This window comes from Chiloscyllium punctatum, chromosome 3, assembly GCF_047496795.1.
Source record: "Chiloscyllium punctatum isolate Juve2018m chromosome 3, sChiPun1.3, whole genome shotgun sequence".
Classification (NCBI taxonomy): Eukaryota; Metazoa; Chordata; class Chondrichthyes; order Orectolobiformes; family Hemiscylliidae; genus Chiloscyllium; species Chiloscyllium punctatum.
The window spans coordinates 127642324-127664732 of NC_092741.1; the positions used below are offsets into that span (position 1 = coordinate 127642324).

General features: G+C 39.6%; 1 protein-coding gene across 3 annotated transcripts in view; it reads right to left on the reverse strand.

Moving 5' to 3' along the window:
* LOC140464913 (CUB and sushi domain-containing protein 1-like) overlaps positions 1-22409 on the reverse strand; it is a 2358623-nt gene that overhangs the window by 343852 nt on the left and 1992362 nt on the right. For all 3 annotated transcript variants that reach the window (XM_072560545.1, XM_072560536.1, XM_072560527.1), the window contains exons 32-33: positions 5035-5148; positions 559-654 (exon numbers count right to left, since the gene is read on the reverse strand). In XM_072560545.1, coding sequence (XP_072416646.1) covers positions 559-654; positions 5035-5148 — 210 coding nt within the window. The remainder of the gene's footprint in view (positions 1-558; positions 655-5034; positions 5149-22409) is intronic.

Consider the following 22409-nt stretch of genomic DNA (forward strand, 5'->3'; position numbering starts at 1 on the left):
CGCGTTCAGGGATGTGCAGGTTAGGTGCAATAATCAGAGGTAAATACAGAGTAACAGGAAAGAAGAATGGGTCTGGGTAGGGTACACTTCAGAGGGTCAGTGTGGATTTGTTGGGCCAAATGGTCTGTTTCCACACTGTACGGATTCTATGAAATCAAAAGGCATAGGAAGCATCACATCCTCAGACAGATGATAAAAAAAACTTCAGAAAAGGGTATATATGGGAAAGCAAATGGAGTGGTGATTGAAAATTTTTTTGACAGCTTTTTCTGTCAAGAAATGCACTTTACAATTTTCTGCTGCCCAGCTGTCCCACTCCAGAGACACCATGGCAAGTGCCAAAAATTTGGAAAATGAAAAGTTCATGTCAATGGAGGCTCTTGCTCAAATATTACTCATGAGTTTAGATGGAGCTTCTGACAAGGTGCAATTCTTTAGGTTTGTTGAACCTAAATGAAACTGTCGTTAGGGACATCAACTTCCTTTTTAAGCATATGGTGTATCATCTCAGGCTCATCTTAAGCCTACTGAGGAAACCAGTCAATCTAAATCCTTTACCTTGGTAAACAAAGTGGAAACCTCTGGATGACGCTCCACTTTTAGCGCTGAACCTGAGCAAAATCTGGTTTGATGTGGCCAGAGGCAGGGTCTCTCCTAAAGAAAGAAAATATCAAATTGAGGCTATAGAGCACAGTCATGTGACACAATAAACAAACAAAGCCATGAAGTTTTGTTTCTCTAATTACCTAAGAGAAAAGTAAGGTCGGTCACTGGATCTTAAGCTACTTGTTCAACTATAAAACTGAATAACTTTGAATACATATACAAGAGAATTTTTTTATCCATTTGTTAATTGATTTCCTTGGTCCAGTATTTTTCTAATCTTGTACAACAAATTTTCATCTCAGAATCTCCTGTTCTCCCAGCCATAACACACAGCTGAACATTTATTCCAACTTCCTCCAGTTACAAGTATTATCGTCATAAAGAACATGAAAAAAAACAGTAGCAATGATGCTTTTCATATGTCATTTATGCTTTGCTTCGACCATGTTTAAACATTCAAGGTTACTTCATAAATATGATTTGTATCACGAAGACAATAAGAGATTAGAAGCTTTTATACCTATCAGATCAAAAAATATAAAATTAATTAGCGTTAGAAATTAAGATTCAGGGTACTAATTATTTAAGACAATGGCAAACAATGTCCTGTGTCTAGTAGACCCTGGGTAAGGGTGCTGTAAGAGTGCAATTTGTTCCAGTTCACTTCCTGTTGCAGTTCCCAGTTGAAGAATGCTACAAGATACCACAGGTTGATCAGTGATTGTGGCTCTTGTCAACAGGAAGGGACAAAGGTTGGGGGCAGTATAAAAAAGGAAGTGATAAGATGTTAAAAAAAAGTGAAACATGTTAATTATGAGGTAGGGATGCTTCTTTACAGTTCAGTACAATGTAACTTTTTTTGGAAACAGGAAAAATTTTGTTGACGAAACATTGATAACATCATCCAATATATAACCTTGTTTGGTTTAGTACTGTCGGATGTGTAAATGCAGTGGTGTAGTAACACACAGAATCAGTGTCCACTTTGTGGAGCTTTGCCTATCAATTTCAACTATCTGGCAAAACAATAACTGAAACCACAGAGAGGATAGGGGATCAAAGGGACAGTCGCTTCTGAGGAACATTATTTTGGTGACCAATGCAGAGCATTTTTCACCCTTGCCTACTCTTCCACTTGTAGGTGGTTTGGTTTAAGGGCTGCACAGCAGACAATGGAGAAGAGAGATAAATTCATCTCCTGCATATTTCAGTCATTTTGCAGAACATCATCCTCTAAGGGGAACATATCAGATCTTGATATTTCTCACGTGATATTATACGTTTAATTTGTCATTTTTTTTCCTATTAAAGTAAGAGTAATGTGATGTCTGATATATTATTTGTTCTAGTTTTCTTCTTTAATTGACACAATGTTGTTTTGGACCAGCAATCTCAAGTTGAAAGCATCAGATAAATTCAAAGGCTATAGTTGCCATAACGACATCTCTCCAAAGACAATGTAAGAATACATTTTTTTCCAAATGAGAGATAGGAGAAAGCATTTCACTCAAGGAATGCACTTATTAACATCACAAGATACCTGGAAATTAAATGTTTAAATCCCACTATTTCTATGTTTTTATAGATTTGTTAAATATAGAGAAAATTAAACAATCTCTTGGCTTTCATCACATCAGGTTTCCATCAGTTTACATATTTTTACAACATAATGATATCACAGCACAAATTGCAGCTTACTGTTCTGCTTCTTCTACATCGCAGCTCATTTTGTGCAGAACGAACAGGCAGTAGAAACGTCCACCTGGCTTCTACCAATATCAGGCTTAAACAGGTAGTTGAAAGACACTTTCCTTTGTGGTTCACATGACAAATATTAGAAAATATGAGAGATGCTATGCCACGTTCAACTGCTTCACAGCAAAACATAATGCAATTCAAACGTCACTGTGTCAGCCTGCACCTACAAATCAATAATCACTGCATCAGCCTAAATGACAAATCAATAATCACTGTGTAGCCTGCACATACAAATCAATAATCACTGTGTCAGCCTACACACACAAATCAATAATCACTGCTCAGCGGGCACTTGCAAATCAATAATCACTGTGTGCCGCAACCTACAAATCAATAATCACTGTGCAACCTGCAACTGCTAATCAATAATCACTGTGTCAGCCTGCACCTACATTTAAATAATCACTTTGTCAGCTTGCACCTACAAATCAATAATCACTGTGCAGCGCACACCTGCAAATCAATACTCACTGCGTCAGCCTGCAGCTACAAATCAATAATCACTGTGACAGACGGCAAATGCAAATCAATAATCACTGTGTCAGCCTAAACCGACAAATCAATAATCACTGTGCAGCCTGCACCTGCAAATCAATCATCACGGTGTCAGCCTGGACCTGCAAATCAGTAATCACTGTGCAGCCTGCACCTCCAAATCAATAATCACTGAGCAGCTTGTACCTACGAATCAATAATCACTGTGTCAGCTTGCACTTGCAAATCAGTAATCACTGTGCAACCTTTACCAACAAAGCAATAATCATGGTTCTGCCTGCTCCTACAAATCAATAATCACTGTGTAATCTTGAAACTGCAAATCAATAATCACTGTGCAGCTTTCACTTACAGATCAGTAATCACTGTGCCAGACTACACCTACAAATCAATAATCAATGTGTCAGCTTGAACCTGCAAATCAATAATCACTGTGCAGCCTGCACCTAAAAATCAATACTCACAGTGCAGATGGCAGCTGCATATCAATAATCACTATGCATCCTGCACCTGCAAATCAATAATCACGGTACTGGCTGCTCCTACAAATCAATAATCACTGTGTCAACTTGAACCTGCAAATCAGTAATCACTGAACAGCCTGCAGCTACAAATCAATAATCACTGTGTCAGCCTGCACCTGCATATCAATAATCACTGCGTAGCCTTCACTTGCAAATCGATAATCACTGTGTAGCCTGCACCTACAAAACAATAATCACAGTGCAGCCTGCACCTACAAATCAATAATCAATCAATGTTACAGCTTGAACCTGCAAATCAATAATCACTATTCATTTGTAGCTGCAGGCTGCACAATCAATGTGTCAGCTTGAACCTGCAAATCAATAATCACTGTCAGACTACACCTACAAAAATCAATAATCACTGTGCAACCTGCACCAAAAAAATCAATAATCACTGGGTCAGCCTGCACCTACAAATCAATATTGTCTGTGCAGCCTGCACCTACAAATCAAAATCACTGTGCCAGCCTGCACCGACAAATCAATAATCACAGTTCTGGCTGCTCATACAAATCAATAATCACTGTGTCAGCTTGAACCTGCAAATCAATAATCACTGTGCAGCCTGCAACTACAAATCAATAATCACTATAAAGCCTGCACCTACAATTCAATAATCAGTGTGCAGCCTGCACCCACAAATCAATAATTTCTGTGCACCCTGCACCTACAAAATCAATAATTACTGTGTCAGACTACACCTGCATATCAATGATCACTGTGTCAGCTTGAACCTGCAAATCAATAATCACTGTGCAGCCAGCACATACAAATCAGTTATCACTGTGCAACCTGCACCGGCAAATCAATAATCACAGTGCAGATGGCAGCTGCAAATCAATAATCACGGTACTGGCTGCTCCTACAAATCAATAATCAATGTGTCAGATTGAACCTGCAAATCAATAATCACTGTGCAGCCTGCAGCTACAAATCAATAATCACTGTGCAGCCTGCACCTGCAAATCAATAAGCACTGTGCAGCCTGCACCGACCAGTCAATAATCACTGTGTCAGACTACACCTACAAATCAATATTCAGTGTTCAGCCTCCACCTACAAATCAATAATCACTGTGCAGCTGGAACCTACAAATCAATAATCACTGTGTCAGTCAGCACCTACGAATCAATTATCACTGTGCAGGCTGCACCTTCAAGCCAATAATCTCTGTGTCAGCCTGCACCTGCAAATCAATAATCACTGTGCAGCCTGCAACTACAAAGCAATAATTTCTGTGCAGCTTGCATCTGCATATCAATAATCACTGTGAAGCCTGCACCTACAAATCAATAATCACTGAGCAACCTGTACCAACAAAGCAATAATCACTGCGTCCAGCCTACACCTACAAATCAATAATCACTGTGTCAGCTTGAACCTGCAAATCAATAATCACTGAGTCAGCCTCCACCTACAAATCAATAATCACTGTGCAGCCTGCACCTACAAATCAATAATCACTGTGCAGCCTGCACCTACAAATCAATATGTCAGAGTGAACCTTCAAATCAATAATCATTGTGCAGCTTGCACCTGCAAATCAATAATCACGGTGTCCACTTGCACCTGCAATGAGAAACCATTGTGCCAGCTTGCATCTGCTTACGACATAACGGTGAACTCATTTGAGAAGTTATAAAGTTACCGGAGTGTGATCCTGAAAGTGAACCAAGAAGCCTGGCTTGCTGGCTATGTCCATCAAACAGTTCCACGACATCATTGAGTGCCGTCTGGAAATGTGCAAACTGTCCAAAAACCACTGGGAGAATAAAAAAGATAGATAGGAGCAGTTAACAACATTAGCAGGAAGAAAAGAAATTGTTGAGCCATTGTATACTTCAATATGTTATTTCCTCATATACTGGATCCTATTTTAGCAATCTATAGACTTTTACAATCTTACATTAATACAAGGTTGACTCTTCCAGCTCATTTGACGGCCAACTATTGTAGTCCAAGCAGAGATGACTGTCACACAGACAGAATTACCATTCATAAAGTTAATGTACAGTATTTATCATTCCTGTAGTACATTTTGTATTCTACAGCACTTCCAAGTTAAAGTCCGGCCTCAGCTCTGTACTGAGGGAGTCTTTGTTTGATAATAGCAGCTTAGGTTTTCCTTTGCTGAATTCTTTCTTAAGAATGGCGTACCAAAAATTTACTTAAAAAAGAGCATGCAAGATTTTACAACAGGTGTGGAAATACAACACATTTGCTTTTCATACAAAGTGGCAGACCCTGAATTTGTTTTTGTTAGATAATAGTCTGTCTTTTGTATAATTTATTCCATGCGAGATTAACATATCCTTCCTACTCGACAAAAAGTAAACGTTAATAGTCTGGTTTACATCTTTGTTTGCATGCTTCACTGGTCCTTGACGTGGATCTAAAACTATTAGGAAAGAAATGAAAAGTGAATGTGTTTCTGTTGTCGGTGAATGCAGAGAACATCGTACATTCGCATGCAATTTTTTTTATACTTGCATACATAAAATCGTTTGTCACAAAACACTACAGACTTGAAAAGCATACATCTCCTTGGCAAGTTATTAATTCAACTGGATTTGATTTAAATCTCTTCAAGTATTTACCATCAGCAACAGAATTTTCAAATGCAAATCAGGAAAAAAGAATGATACTTTCCGTGTAGAAATATGGACAGAGAGCCTTCATGAATGAAGTTTGATGAGTATGTGTAAATGGCCAAAGATCACACTGTAGCTTATGCTTAGTCTGTCCAGTTGGATAGCACCTCAGCAGTCAATGCGCCAGGTTAGAGCCTGGTGAATGTTTAGCAAGAGTTGCAGTTCGTAATTACTGTTCAGTGCCCACTGGTATATGGCTATGAGCTTATACATCAGGTGAGTATAAGATAGGATTTGTTTGTAATACCTTTATTGTTAAATAGGCTGCAGAGCCTTTGGCAAGACTTATCTGGAATGACCACCTGAGACTGGTCACAAAGTGGAACCAGAGCTCAGAAGAAAACTTTAGCAAGAAGGCAATTCATTTAAAACAAGGAATTAGAGAAGGGAGAAGAATTGTTAAATAAATAGCATTAAAATGGCCAATGGGTTTATGACACAAGACAAAAGAAGTTACATTGTCACAAAAACATCTAATATTTTGTAAACTTCTGTAAAGAACAAATCAACATGAAACCATTTAGTATGTTATTTACCGATTTAAATGAATGGGTTCCACACAATTCATTATCCTTTTGCTAACAACTAATTTTCTATCCTGACACTTGTTTCGAAGAATGTTTAATACATACAAGATGGGACTTTTTTCACTGTCAAACAAATTTCCAATATTGCATGTTGCATGTCGCAAACTCAATATAGTTTCAGGTCCAAATCATAAATGTAATCTATTTTCAAGTGCTGCATAGTTACAAGTCCTATAACCCTTCAGGTCTCAGTTTTAAAAAATACAATACTGGTTTGTTTCACGTAATTTAAAATTGCTTAACTTGAGTCATCCATTAATTCCAATTGGAATTGCACAGGAGACACTAATTAAAAATATGCAGCAAGTTTGTTACCTAATTAAAATTGCTGGTTTATTTGAAGTTGAATTCAAATTCCCTCTCCAAACGAATCCTGATTTGGTGACAACAACTGACTGATTCAAACTTGATCCTGTCGAACTAACCCACAACAGTTAACCTGGACATGTCATGCTGTAAAAGACAAGGTTCCCCATGGGAGACTGGTTAGCAAGATTACATCTCATGGGATACAGGGAGAACTAGCCATTTGGATACAGAACTGGCTCAAAGGCAGAAGACAGAGGGTGGTGGTGGAGGGTTGTTTTTCAGACTGGAGGCCTGTGACCAGTGGAGTGCCACAAGGATTGGTGCTGGGTCCCCTACTTTTTCTTATTTACATAAATGATTTGGATGCGAGCATAAGAGGTACAGTTAGTAAGTTTGTAGATGAGACCAAAATTGGAGGTGTAGTGGATAGCGAAGACGGTTACCTCAGATTACAACAGTACCTTGACCAGATGGGCCAATTGGCTGAGAAGTGGCAGATGGAGTTTAACTCAGATAAATGCAAGGTGCTGCATTTTGGGAAAGCAAATCTTAGCAGGACTTATACACTTAATGGTAAGGTCCTAGGGAGTGTTGCTGAACAAAGAGACCTTGGAGTGCAAGTTCATAGCTCCTTGAAAGGAGGGTCGCAGGTAGATAGGATAGTGCAGAAGGCGTTTGGTATGCTTTCCTTTATTGATCAGAGTATAGGAGTATAGGAGTTGGGAGGTCATGTTGCAGCTGTACAAGACATTGGTTAGGCCACTGTTGGAATATTGCGTGCAATTCTGTTCTCCCTCATTTCGGAAAGATGTTGTGAAACTTGAAAGGGTTCAGAAAAGATTTACAAGAATGCTGCCAGGGTTGGAGGAGTTGAGCTATAGGGAGAGGCTGAGCAGGCTGGGGCTGTTTTCTCTACAGCGTCGGAGGTGGAGACATGACCTTATAGAGGTTTACAAAATTATGAGGGGAATGGATAGGGTAAATAGGCAAAGTCTTTTCCCTGGGGCCGGGGAGTCCTGAACTAGAGGGCATAGGTTTAGGGTGAGAGGGGGAAGATATAAAAGAGACCTACGGGTCAACTTTTTCACGCAGAGGGTGGTAAGTGTATGGAATGAGCTGCCAGAGGAAGTGGTGGAGGCTGGTACAATTGCAGCATTTAAGAGGCATTTGGATGGGTATATGAATAGGAAGGGTTTGGAGGGATTTGGGCTGGGTGCTGGTAGGTGGGACTAGATTGGGTTGGGATATCTGATCGGCATGGACAGGTTGGACCGAAGGGTCTGTTTCCATGCTGTACATCTCTATGACTCTAAATGAACCTCCTAAGGAATTTGGAAATTACCCTCCTCACACACTCTGAATTTTCTGCATCAAGCACTGCCAACCAAGCCTTGGGTATAGGGACGGAATTAAAATGACATAGGAAGTAACTCGGAGAAATATTACCTCACTAAATAACCAGAACGATAAGCCCTATAAGTAAGCCATGCAACCCCCCACCCCCCGCCCCACCAGTCTGCTTCACCACTGAATGAGATCATGACTGATTGGATAATCCTCAACTCCTGCCTTTACCCAGTTACCCATAATTCTTCAACTGTTTAAAAATGTGTCTAATTTGCCCTTCCATGTACTTAATGACCCTGCCTCAGAGATAACGAAATCCATAAATTCACTTCCCCAGCGAGATGAAATTCTGCCTCATCTCTGTCTTAAATGCGCGATCCCTTATTCTGAATTTATGCCCTCTTATCCTAGACTTTTCCACAAGGGGAAAACAATGTCTCTGTATCTACCAATACCCTCAAGATTTTGTATGTTTCAATAAAGTCACTTCTCATTCTGCTAAACTTTAACAAATACAGGTCCAATTTACTTAATCCTTTTGCATCAGACAGACCGTCCATACTTGGTGTCAGCCCAGTGAACCTTCTGTGGATTACCTCCAATGTCAGCATATTTTATCTTAAATAAGGGACCAAAAACTGTTCACGCTTTTCCAGCCATAGTGTGACTCATACCTTGTACAGTTTTCACAAGACTCCTTTATAGTAGCCTCCTGTCTGCTAAAACACAGATAGATTGCTAACATTATGAAACAGCAAGGGATGTTGGGTACATTGGTCAAGTAAAACTCCAAAATCACAAAATCCACACACCAGACAGTGTGCAAATACAGCAGCCAGGTCCAAATGACATTAGCATAATGTAAAATGCAACAGTTATTCTGGATATTCATATCCCCAACAACATATCCATCAAACAAAAGAGGGTTCAGACTGAAAGGCACCAGATCCTGCCACACAAAGAAACAAACAATAACCATCCAAATGATTGACAACGTGTCAAACTATTAAGCAAGTCTTCCTGATTGGCCAGAACTATAGAACGTTCCAGAAAACCATCCAAAAAAGTATAAAAGCAGGGTTCACCTGTAGTTAACCTTCTCAGTCCTCTTGGACCTTCTGATGAGGCCAAAGGCAGAGACACACTGACCATCCAGAGAGAGAGACAGAGAGAGAGAGAGAGAAAGAAGAGAGAGAAAGCAGCTTTGCAATTCCACAGAGACAGAGAGAATGGCAGCGCAAATCTAGGAGACTCAGGAGGTATTGTAAGCTTAAGGGGTCAAATAGGATTAGAGATAGTATTTTCTTGGCCTAAAAGCTATCGCAACTTGTTTCCTAACAAAGTTGCGACTATTTTGCATTGGTACTGGCTTGTATTCATAGTGTTTTGACCACTTTGGTATTGTGGAATACCTAGTCAAATTCACTCCTAACATTTTGGTTGGACATGTCTGATTTGTTTAAGGAGGAACAATACAACACCTTATTTTTATATTCCATTCCCTTTGAAGTAAGGACCATTTGCTTCCTTATTACCTGTTTGCTAGGTTTTTGTGATTTATGCACAAGAACAACAAATCCCTCTACACTGAAGCAATCTGAAATCTTTAAATAATATTCAGTCACTCTATTATTCCTGCCCAAGTGCACAACCTTACATTTTCCCGCATTATATTCAATATGCCCAGTTTTTGCCCACTCACATAACCTATCGCTATCCCACTACTTGTTTTACAACCTATTTTTGTCATCTGCAAAACTTGCAAGAGTACATTCATCCTCCTCATCCAAGTCATTGATACATATTGTAAATAATAATAGCCCCAGAACCAACCCCTGTGGCACTCTACCAGCTACTGGCTGCCATCTTGCAGAGATGCTTCAGTTTGATTTGGATAAGTTGAGTGAGTGGGTAAATGCAAGGCAGATTAAGCATAATGTGGATAAAGGTGAGGCGATACACTTTGGTAGCAAACACAGATTATTATCTGAAGGGTGATAGATTGGTAAAGGGGAGGAGCAATGAGATCTGGCTGTCCTTGACACCAGTTGCTGAAAGTAAACATGTGGGTGCAGTGGGTGATGAAGAAGGCAAGTGGTTTGTCAGCTTTCAATGTGAGAGAATTCCCGTACAGGAGTAGGGATGTCTTGCTGCAATTGTACAGAGCCATGGTGAGAGGCTGGAGTATTTATGTGTTGTTTTGATCACTTTATCTGAAGAAGGATGTCCTGGCTATATAGGGAGTGTAACAAAGGTTGGCCAAACTGATTTCTGGGTCAGCGAGACTGATATATGAAGAGAGAGTGGCTAGGTTGGGACTATACTTACTGAACTTTAGAAGAATGAGGGGATCTCATAGAAATATATCAAATACTAATAGGACTAGACAGGATAAATGTAGTATATTCCAATGACCAGGGAATTCAGCAAGAGGTCACAGTCAAAGGATTTGGGGTGGGCCATTTAGATCTGCGTTGAGAAGAAATTTATTCATCCAGGCAGTGGAAAACATCTGAAATTCTTGATCACAGAAAGTAGTTGAGGTCGAAACACTGAATGTTGTCAAAGAAGAGTTAGATATAGTTCCAAGGGTTCAAGGGATCAAATAGTACGGGGAGAAAGTGGTACTAGGATACTGAATTAAATGGATTAGTGGTGCTGGAAGAGCACAGCAGTTCAGGCAGCATCCAAGGAGCTTCGAAAGCGACGTTTCGGCCAAAAGCCCTTCATCAGGAATGAAGGGCTTTTGCCCGAAACGTCGATTTCGAAGCTCCTTGGATGCTGCCTGAACTGCTGTGCTTTTCCAGCACCACTAATCCAGAATCTGGTTTCCAGCATCTGCAGTCATTATTTTTACCTTACTGAATTAAATGATCAGCCTTTGATCCTGTTTAATAGTGGAGCAGGCACAAAGGGTTGAATGGCTTACTCATGCGCCTATCTTCAATTCTTTGATGACTTTACTACATTCAGGCTTGGGCTGAAAAAAACATGAAGTACTATTTGCACCACACAAGTACCAGGAATATTACCATCTCCAACAAGCGAAAATCTAAACATCACTATTTGACATTGAATGCCAATGCCATCGATAAGTTCCCCAATATCTACAGCTTGGGGGTTATCATTAACCAGAAACTGAACCAGATCAGCCAGATGATTATCATTGCTACAAGAGTAGGTCAGAAGCTCAGAAATCTGCAGCAAATTAACTCACTTTATGTTTCCCAAAGCCTGTTCACCGTCTACAGTGCACAGGTCAGAATATGAAAAAGACTTACTAGTTGGATAAGTGCAGCTCCAACAGCACTCAAGAAAGTCGACACCATCCAGAATATGCACCTTATTTGACAGGCCCCATCTAACACCTTGAACACTCATCCCTTCCTCCACTGACTCAGAATGGCAATGGGATGCACCATCCACAAGATATACTATACAACTTACCACGGTTCCTTGCACAGCAACTTCCAAGCTGACAATCTCTACCATCTAGGACAAGGGTAGCAGACATATGGGCGCATCACCAACTGTAAATTCCCTTCAAGCCACACATCACCCTGACTTGGAACTATATTGACATTTCTTCACTGCTGCTGGGTCAAAAATCCTAGAACTCCCTCCCTAACAGTGTGTGTACCGACACCAGTTGGACCATAAGTGTTTAAGAAGGCAGTTAGATATGAGCATTGGATGTTGGCCTCGTCATGTGCCCACATCAATGAATGGATAAAAAAATCCTATCAATTTGATTACAGCCCAATAACTAAATTGGAGACATCACTTTAATTATGATGAGCATGTTGCTTACTGCTCCTTCTTTGTTTTACAAAAGAACTCCGAATGCTGCAGCTTGGTCCCATGTCAACTGGTCCACGGTTCCCCCTCAATTCTACCTTAGCAATCCTCAGAAAGCTTTCCTTGTAGCAATTTTGAAAATTAGGCTTTCTAAAACATCACATATTAAGAAATACTCGCAAAAGGTATATTTTCTACAACTTGGCAATATTAGCACTTTTTCATAAAATAATTTTGCTGAATAAATCTGAGATAAAGTCATTAAAAACCTTTTTTTTAAACTTCAAAATACTTAAATGCATGCACATAGCAAAATCTATTTTACAGTAAAAAGTTTCCAATTTAGAGTAAACTATATTATTAAACAGCTAGCTATGAGGTTCAAGGAGCATTTCAATCTCAGGGTTCTGCTTCATTCTCACAGTTTATGATGTTATCAATAAAGCTCGACTACATTACCTCCTTGCTAATGCATTGCCAACCATCTGTCATCCCGTGCACTACATTCAATAATATTTAGGAATATATATTGGAATTTATTTTCTCCATAAAATTAGAGCCAAATCCTTCGCGCCAAACTAGTTACCTCACAACCTATATGCAAGTTACATTCAGCAGGAGTATTTTCCCTTCATGCACAGTTTTATCTTCATTAATGTTTTGAAGAAGTTATATTCAGCTCCAAATGTTAACTCTGTTGCTCTCTTCACCTGGTGACCAGACTTCCTGAATGCTTCCATCGCTACCTATTTTGATTTTAGATTTCTCACATCTGTAGCATTTTACGTTTACTCACCTGTTTGTGACATAATCAATTCTAGTGCTGTGTTCCACGCAGCATATACTAAGCAATCTTTTTTCTCAGATGTCAAATAAGTGTGTATTTTTAGCTTACTGTATTAATATTCAAAAATTCATTAAAGAATAAGGCATAGCTAACCAATGTACAACCTGCATTTGACTAGCGTGCGAACAGTTATTGATTAGGTTATCAACCTTTCCCAAACAAACAGTCTTCAAACACTACTACACTCTTCAGCCTCACTTACCTTCTTAAGCAACTATTCCTTCTGTCAACGTTAAAGCTTTTACTAAGAAAATCTACATGCATCCAACTAAAGCCCTGCTAAGAAGTTATCCAATGAGCATGTGCAGAAATGAGCTCCTTTAATTTCTCACATTATCTTAAAAAAAAAGCGCTTGGGTACTAGCTATGCCCATTATTTTTATGGTAAAGATTATTTGTTCCATTTCAATACAGATCCCCTTCCTAAATAATTTCTTCCAATTACTGACTGTACAGCTGCAACTTCCTGAAGTAATTTTATATGGAGAATTTTACGAAATTTACTTCAAATTTCCAATCCATCTTCCCCTTTACATGGTCCTTCTCTGAGCTTAGTTTCATTTTCAGGTATTATCTCCAGGCATATTCTGTCCAAAGACAATTAACACAAACTCCAAAATTCCCACAATTACCTCAGCGTTCACACTCTGCCCCATGGGTTGTGGTACCATGGAATTGGGTTTGGTGGGGGTGGAGGGGTGGGAGAAATGAACAAGGCTATCCAGTAGTGGAAGCAAGTAGCAAAAAACATCAAAGCTAGCACATTGCCAAACGCCACAGCTATATTATGTAACCAGAATGTGTACTCTTGCTTTCACCATGATTTTGCCAAATAGAAACTAAAATAGAAATTGTTGGGAAGACTTATCATGTCTGTCAGCATCCGTGGAGAGAAAGCAGAACAGGTTACTGAAGAAGGGTCACTGGACCCAAACTGTTAACTCAGTTTTCTCACCACAGATGCTCCCAGACCTGCTGAGTTTTTCTGATTGTTTCTAATTTCCAGCATCTGCAGTTCCGAAGTGTTTTTTTATCCAAAAGGAAACTGGGTAGGAATTCTCTGACAATCAGAGGGCTGAACTTCCTGCTCCTGATCTGTCTGTTAATTTTATTTTTCTACTCAGGTTTTCACATGAGTGGCTCAGGCATCAGCATATGACCATTTATTTTAAAGACATTAATCCTGATCTTAAACAATTTTAAGATGAAGCATATCGTGTGTGTACCCCATTCATTGGGAGCAGGCATGGAGGAACTGGAAATAAAAAAAATGTAAATGCTGAAGACCTGAAATAAAAGCAAAGTGCTGGGAACTTAGCCAGTCTGTCAAAGAAGAATTACATTGGACCCAATATGTTAACTCTTGTTTCTCTCTGCCCACATGCTGCCAGACCTAAGCTTCTGTAACATCTTTCTGGTTTTATTAAAGAAGAATGGAATCAGTTAACTGAAAGGGAACCACTTTAGGGTGCTCAGAAATGCACCCAGAAATATTTTGGTACTGACTTGAAGGAGCAGGGACTACATGGAAGGACCCCTTCTACCCCAATTGCCAACTACGTATGAACTGCCAATGAAAGTGAGGCTTCTCACCAAGAAGATCAGGATCACTCAATGTTTACACAAAGAAAACCAGCCCTGCTGTTGGACTATCTTTGCAATCCATCACTGAATAAAACATGTTAAAATCTCAAGAAACTAGACTGTAGATCCATGTGCTCGGCACCTATTATTTCAGCTACTTTCCAGAAAATGCAAGAGGTTTTATGAGGCATAGTTTATTACCTTGAAACCTATGCTTAGTATCTATGGTTCTATGATTTTTAATTGAAAATCAATGTGAAGGTAACTGGTCCATAATTTCAAATTGATATCTCTCCTTTTAGGAATATTGTATCAATGTAGGCTATTATTCTTGCCTCAGCAATTACTCCTGATGGCACAAAGTTTCTAAAGAACAAATGCCTGAGAATTTTAAAGAGTGTCCCATTGGGTTCATATGCCTTGCAGCTATTTAAGAGTGAACTTTATAAACAAGTACTCCCTGAAATTTTCCAGCCGGAAGTCACATTCATTGTGAATACAGATCAGAAATTTGGTGAGGACGGGGGAAGCATGACTGGCTTTTCAATGATTTTCTAACCATTTAAAGTCAACAGACAGAAGAATTGTACACTTCACGCACCATTAACATTAATACCAATTCTCAGAAGAGAGGGCTCTCTATCAGGAGCAGTTAGTCAGAAAATTATACCCATCAAGAACTCAGCTCATAGAAGCTGGCAGGCTCCATATAATTGTCCATCCATTAAGATAACTCCCTTTCCATTAATTCATAAAAAAAACCACCCCTTCATCAGTTGAGATTTTCACATTTTGTTGGAGTATGACTCAAGATAAATTTTCTAACATTTTGTCAAGAATGATTGATGTGATGAAATAATTTTTTAAACTGCCAGTGATCAATCTTGCTTAAATTCACATTGCAAAGTGTCTTAAATCCGATCACCAGTAAGCCACTACTTCCTATTTAAATGATTGCATTCTTGGATTCCATTTCCCTTGTTTACAATCTGCCTTTCTCCCACCTCGTGCCTCAAGAGAAACAATAATCTTAACTTCCTGTGCCTCTTTCACAAGACTTAAGCTATGACAATAAAAGGACAGGAATTTCATGTTTCACAAGTGTAAGTTTTTTCAGCATGATGAAGTTTTTTTTGTTCAGATATTTTCTTTGGTGATCTGCATCAACCAGAATCAACTAATTCCATAAAAACAATTGTCACTTTTGGACACTCTCAAAAGATTTCACATGAAATGAATTATTGATCTTCAAAATGTGAAAAGCATTGATCTGTGGAAAATATATAATTAAATATTGGCCAGAAAGCTACTAAGATTGCACATCTAAAAGGAATCAATTTGTTGCATGATGGAGTTATTACTCTATTGTAAATCTCCATTATTTGACAAAAAGTGCTGACATCACTGTGTAGATTGCATTGTTAATAAAAAGGAAAATGACCCATCAACAGGTTTTCTGTTCAGAAAACTTTCCAATGTCCTGTTAGGGGACCAATAGTACAGCAGATAGTACTGTAGCTCATATTACAATTTCAATTGATGACATTAATAAAGTGATTGACACTTGTTTTGACCTTGTTTGGATTGACACCTCAGGTCACCCCACACAAGTTTCCACTGCCAATTGAATGGACTAGATGTTTGACAAACCTGCTTATCCTTTACAAAAGAAACACTAATGTGTGTGCAGCACCCTGTTTGGCACTCTAATGAACATAATGGTAGAGCAGGTATTCCCTACTATTGACTTGTGTTCTTTGGCTATTCAGTGACTTATCTACAACATTGATCTAAAATGCATTCAAAATAAGATAGATTGTGAATGTGCTTCAGAAGTGCTTGCAATTGTCACTAGAAAATAATCTGTAGAGATCTCCAAGGTGGCTGTATTCTTAAAACAGGAATTAAAAATCCAATAACAGATACATCCAAAAATACAGACACCCATTCTCCAATATCTAACATCCAACATCCTACCTGACAACATGCTTGCAATGAGGTTGCAGTTAAACCCAACAGAGCAGCCTCGGGAGTAGCCTCCAGGAGACATAGGGGAGCTGGTTAAGTGTCATTAAATCCCTGTATCTCTATTGACTTCCAGTGGGCTTTTGAAATAATCTCTCTGAAATAGCTCACTAATGAGCCAAATGGACTCCCACCATCAGATGTGGTACTCACATTGAGCCCTGAGTTGGGCAGTTTTCCTGATGCAAATCTGTTGTGGGTACTTCCACCAATTTCCCTTATACCCTACCACTCCCCAAATGTACCCTTTGTGGTGGACTCCATAAACATGCACACCTGTTCCTATTTCTGACACTTATCAAAATAGTTTGCTTTAAATTGACTGTCACATGGTGCTTATGATCAAATTCCCAGTGTCTATTTGTTTTATTCCGTTCTTTTCTCTTGTCACTTCTGATATCAGCCAAGCTTTAGAAATGCTGAAAAAAGTATGATGGAGAAGCCCATACAAATCTTGGGATTGGAATGCTGAAGGGCTGGTCCACATCATTTTCTGTACTGAGGTTTCTACTAAGCATGATACACCTTATTCTTAACTCTACAGCTGTATTTTAATATATGTCATTTAGGGACATGTGCAAAGCAAGGTCAAGAAAAGCAGACTTCTCTGATACTTCTTACTATCTTACACTTGGCAACAGTCGCATTCAAGAACATGCATCATCAACAAATAAATCAGCCCTCTATTAAAATGTTCCTGTACCAAAGTAATAAATCAATTGAATTTGTGAAAATAAATTAGTGACACCTTTCTTGAACATTGGTTCAGACTTTACACCAAAAGTAATGATGAACTTAATAGTGTTCAATGTTAATAACAAGGATAACAGACAGCAGTTTGCAAAATCTACATCTTGCAATTAAATGAGTAAGTTCAGAACCTGCTATCTAAAATGTCCCCACTCTGCAAGCAGATACCTCCTTAAGAAAATCACAGTTAAGATTTTGGAACAGTATAAAATAGCTGAAGCAAATCTTGTCCATTCCATTGCAACTCCTCTTCTAACAAAATGATAATTCAAATTTTTTTCCAAGTAACCTCTTTTGATAGAACAAGTCTTTTCAGCAAACATGGAGTCCATTATTTTAAATAAAAATAGTTATTCTTGAAGAGTTAAAAATCCTATCCTCTCAGTCTGTTTTTATCCCTCTCTTTTAATCCAACCTTTCTTTTGCGTTTATTCATTTTGCTTTCTGGATCTGATTTAATATTCCAATAAATGTTCAAAATGCAACTTCCTGCTTCAGACTTCCTGCAGCTTCACAATAACTTTTAAATCTGCTGGGCTAAATTTCTTGCCTTGTTGACATAGGTTCCCAGATACTCTGTAAAGGCAATGTGTCTTTTTGGTCATCAGCTCCAGAAATATCCAGTTAAGAAGACCATAAAGAGTGCAAAGGCAGATAAGCACAACAGATGATGAACCATGAATTTTGGCTCATTATGTTTTAGGGACAACAATAGAACAAGCCAAACTCAACTTGGCTATCAGGAACAACAGTTTCACAATAAGGGAGAATTTTGAGATATCAATGATATTTTGACATTATCCCAGGATTTCAGTGCTCAGTGACATCTAGTTTGGGTTTGACCAGGGTGATGCAGTCCCTGATTTCATTACAGCCTTGGTTCAATCATGGACAAAAGAGCTGAATTCCAGACGTGAGGCCAGAGTGACAGCCACTAACTTAAAGACTGTATTCGACGGAGTGTGATATCAAGGAGCCTGAGCAAAACTGAAATCAATGGGTATCAGAAGACAAACTCGACAATACTTAGAGACATTCCTAATGCATAGGAAGATAGTCATGATTGGTAGAGGTCAGTCATCTCAGCTCCAGGTCATCTCTGCAGGAGTTCCTCAGGGTAGTGTCCCAGGCCCAATGACCTTCAGCTGCTTCATCAATGACCTTCCTTCCATCACAAGGTCAAAAGTGAGGATGTTCGCCGATGATTGCACAATGTTCAGCACTACTCGTGATTCCTCAGACAATGAAGCGGTCCATGTCCAAATGTAACAAGATCTGGACAATATCCAGGCTTGGGCTGACAAGTGGCAAGTAACATTTGCACAACACAAATGAGGCTATGACCATCACCAATAAGAAACAAGCTAACCAACGCCCCTTGACATTCAATGGTGCTATCATCACTGAATCCCCCACTATCAATATCCTTGGAGGTTTCATTGATCAGAAACTCAACTGGATTCATCACATAAATGCAGTGGCTACAAGAGCAGGTCAGAGGCTAGGAATACTAAGGCAAGTATTTCACTGCCTGACACCCCTAAGCCTGTCCACTATCTGCAAGGCACAAATCAGGAGTGTGATGGAATACTTTTCATTTGCTTGAATGAGTGCAGTCCTGACAATACTCAAGAAGCTTGACACCATCCAGGACAAAGCATCCTGTTAGATGGCACTACATCCACAAGCATTCATCCTCTCCACCACCAATGCTCAGAAGCAGCAGTGTGTACTACCTACCAAGATGCACTACATAAATCCACCAAAGATCCTCAGACAGCACCTTCCAAACCCAAGGCCACTTCTATCTGGAAGGACAAGGGTAGCAGATACAAGAGAACATCATCACTTTCAAGTTTCCCTCCAAGCCACTCACCATCCTGACTTTGGAAATATATTGCCAATTGCTGGATCATAATTCTGGAATTTCCTCCCTAATGGCATTGTGGGTCAACAGGCAGCACAGTGGCACAGTGGTTAGTACTGCTGCCTTGCAGCACCAGGGACCCAGGCTTGATTCCAGCCTCGGGTGACTGTCTGTGTGGAGTTTGCACATTCTCCCCGTTTCTGTGTGGGTGTCCTCCGGGTACTCCAGTTTCCTCACACAGTCCAAAGATGTGCACGTCAGGTGAATTGGCCATTCTACTTTCTAAATGGTGAGAAAATTAATAAAGCCAAAGCACAAAGGGATCTGGGAGTGCTAGTCGAGGATTCTCTAAAGGTAAACATGCAGGTTGAGTCTGTGATTAAGAAAGCGAATGCAATGTTGTCTCTTATCTCAAGAGGGTTGGAATATAAAAGCAGAGATGTACTACTAAGACTTTATAAAGCTCTGGTTAGGCCCCATTTGGAGCACTGTGTCCAGTTTTGGTCCCCACACCTCAGGAAGGACATACTGGCACTGGAACGTGTCCAGCGGAGATTCACACGGATGATCCCTGGAATGACAGGTCTAGCATATGAGGAACGGCTGAGGATACTGGGATTGTATTCGTTGGAGTTTAGAAGATTAAGGGGAGACTTAATAGAGACGTACAAAATAATACATGGCTTGGAAAAGGTGGATGCTAGGAAATTATTTCCGTTAAACGAGGAGACTAGGACCCGTGGACACAGCCTTAGAATTAGAGGGAGTCATTTCAGAACAGAAATGCGGAGACATTTCTTCAGCCAGAGAGTGGTGGGCCTGTGGAATTCATTGCCATGGAGTGCAGTGGAAGCCGGGACGCTAAATGTCTTCAAGGCCGAGATTGATAGATTCTTGTTGTCTAGAGGAATTAAGGGCTACGGGGAGAACGCTGGTAAGTGGAGCTGAAATGCGCATCAGCCATGATTGAATGGCGGAGTGGACTCAATGGGCCGAATGGCCTTCCTTCCACTCCTATGTCTTATGGTCTAAATTGCCCATAGTGATAGGTGCATTAGTAGGGAGGAGGGGAATGGGTCTGAGTGGGTTACTCTTCAGAGGGTCGGTGTGGACTTGTTGGGCTGAAGGGCCTGTTTCCACACTGTAGGGAATCTAATTTTTAAAAATCCCACCACAGGTGGACTGCAGATATTCAAGATGGCAGCTCATCACTACTTTCTTAAGGGCAACAAGGGACTGCCAATAAATGCTGGCCAGCCAACGATGCCCACATCCCACAAAATGAATTTTTCAAACAATTTCCAGCTGAAGACCTTGGGAAGTCTTTAAAAATTACAAATAAGACCCAAATCTAGGACTCCATTGCACAAATTTTCACCATATGGGACATGAGAGGGCTATCGCCATGGGATATGAGAATGCATCTGCCCCCCGCCCACTGATGTTACTGGCACCATTGTGGACGTGGATAATTTACATCTTCCACAATTTTGATGCAGTCAAGACTGTTTTGGTAAGCCTGCTAACTAATCAGCAATTCACTATTTTCTCTCCTGAACCTTTCTTGAGCAGCGTAACTACTTTTGATTTGTTCGAATCTACCGTGACTGCTCAAGAATCAAGTGAATTTTTAAAATCATAAGCAGTGAATCCAGGATCTCTGCAAGTAAAGAGGGAAGTTAGCTCTTTCCTGGTGTGTGAAAGGAGACTTACCAACTGACTGTATTTGTTTGTGTTTCATCCAATTGCAAATATGTAATTTGCTTCAAAATTTAAGTTCCCATAATATAGCCTTTATTTCAATAATTGCTGCCAATGCATGGCTGCATTCCTTCTATGCACCACAACTAAATTAAAAAACATGTTTTTTTTAATGCTACCACAGATACAATTTGTAGTATTTCAGAAATAAATCAAGTACATTGTCATTTTAGATTTCTATCAAGCATCTAAAAGCTTTTCATAAGTTCCTTTAAAAGGGCATCCATCTCTCCCAAATTCCCCGAGAGTGCTGTCATGGGAAGTATGGCAGCTGCTTCTCTCCCCTCATGACTACAGATCGAAAGAAGCTTTCTGAATTTGTTAAGAGAAGTGTTTTGGCAATATTTGGAAAAAATTATATTCTCAGCAATTATTTCAGCTCAGTTAGAGACTACATTTGTTCATGAAACAGCCCAATTGTTGACTATAAATTGTGATTCAAGGGTTTCATTGTGTAAAGTTCCTGTCTGGGTAATATTTAACAAGTACCATGCAGTTTCCATACAACAGGCACTGATGGATAATGAATCGCTTAACTTTGGCAGCTGGGCCTTTTACATGATTCAGAATGTAAAAGTGCTCTTCATTTATTGAAGCTATAAAGCAATCAAAGGAATTTGCTCTGTTGCACTTGAGCATGAAGAATCATCCGACGGAAAATTCAGGGAGGGAATATAGTACACCTTGACAAAGGCTGTATTTGTACAGAACTCAACAGCAATATCCTTTATAGGATTTTTGTAAAGAGCTTTACAGTCAGAGTTTGTTGAAGCTGTTTCTTCCTTTCTTTCATCTAAACAAACAGATGGAAAATCTGATAGAAGTCCTGCTCCTTACTTCATTTTCCATGCGTGCTTTACCCAGGAGATCATGTACACTCTAGTGAAAGAATGGAAAATATGCCCCCAGAACATTTAATCTGGGATACTGTCCAAGTTATATTTTACTCAGTATTAGTAAGTAATATTACAAATCATTCAAATAGTTCTAGTTATTTGTTGTGAACGTTACTGAGAGTATATTGCAAAATTATTTTTCTGTCTATCCTTTTTCCTTATTATCTGAAGTTAGCATCCAGCATCTAAACAGCTATTCTGCATAGTTATGCAGCTGATAATGCCAGAAGCCAGCAAAAGTATTTAAATATATGAGTATGAAGGGAGTGCTTGCCACTGATATTTTTCACCAGCCAATAGTCATACAGTCAAACAGCATGTAAACAGACCCTTCGGTCCAACCAGTCCATGCTGACCTTGTTCCCAAACAAAACTAGTCCCACCTGCCTGTGCTTCGCCCATATCGGACCTAACCCCTCCTGTTTATGGAGTTATCGAAATGTCTCCGAAATATTGCAACTGTAAGCCACATCCAGTCCATTCCACATACAAACCACTATCTGTGTAAAAACATTGCCCGTTATGTCTTATTAAAATCTTTCTCCTGACACCTTAAAAATATGCATTTTCGTCTTGAACTGCCCCACTTAGGGAAAGGACA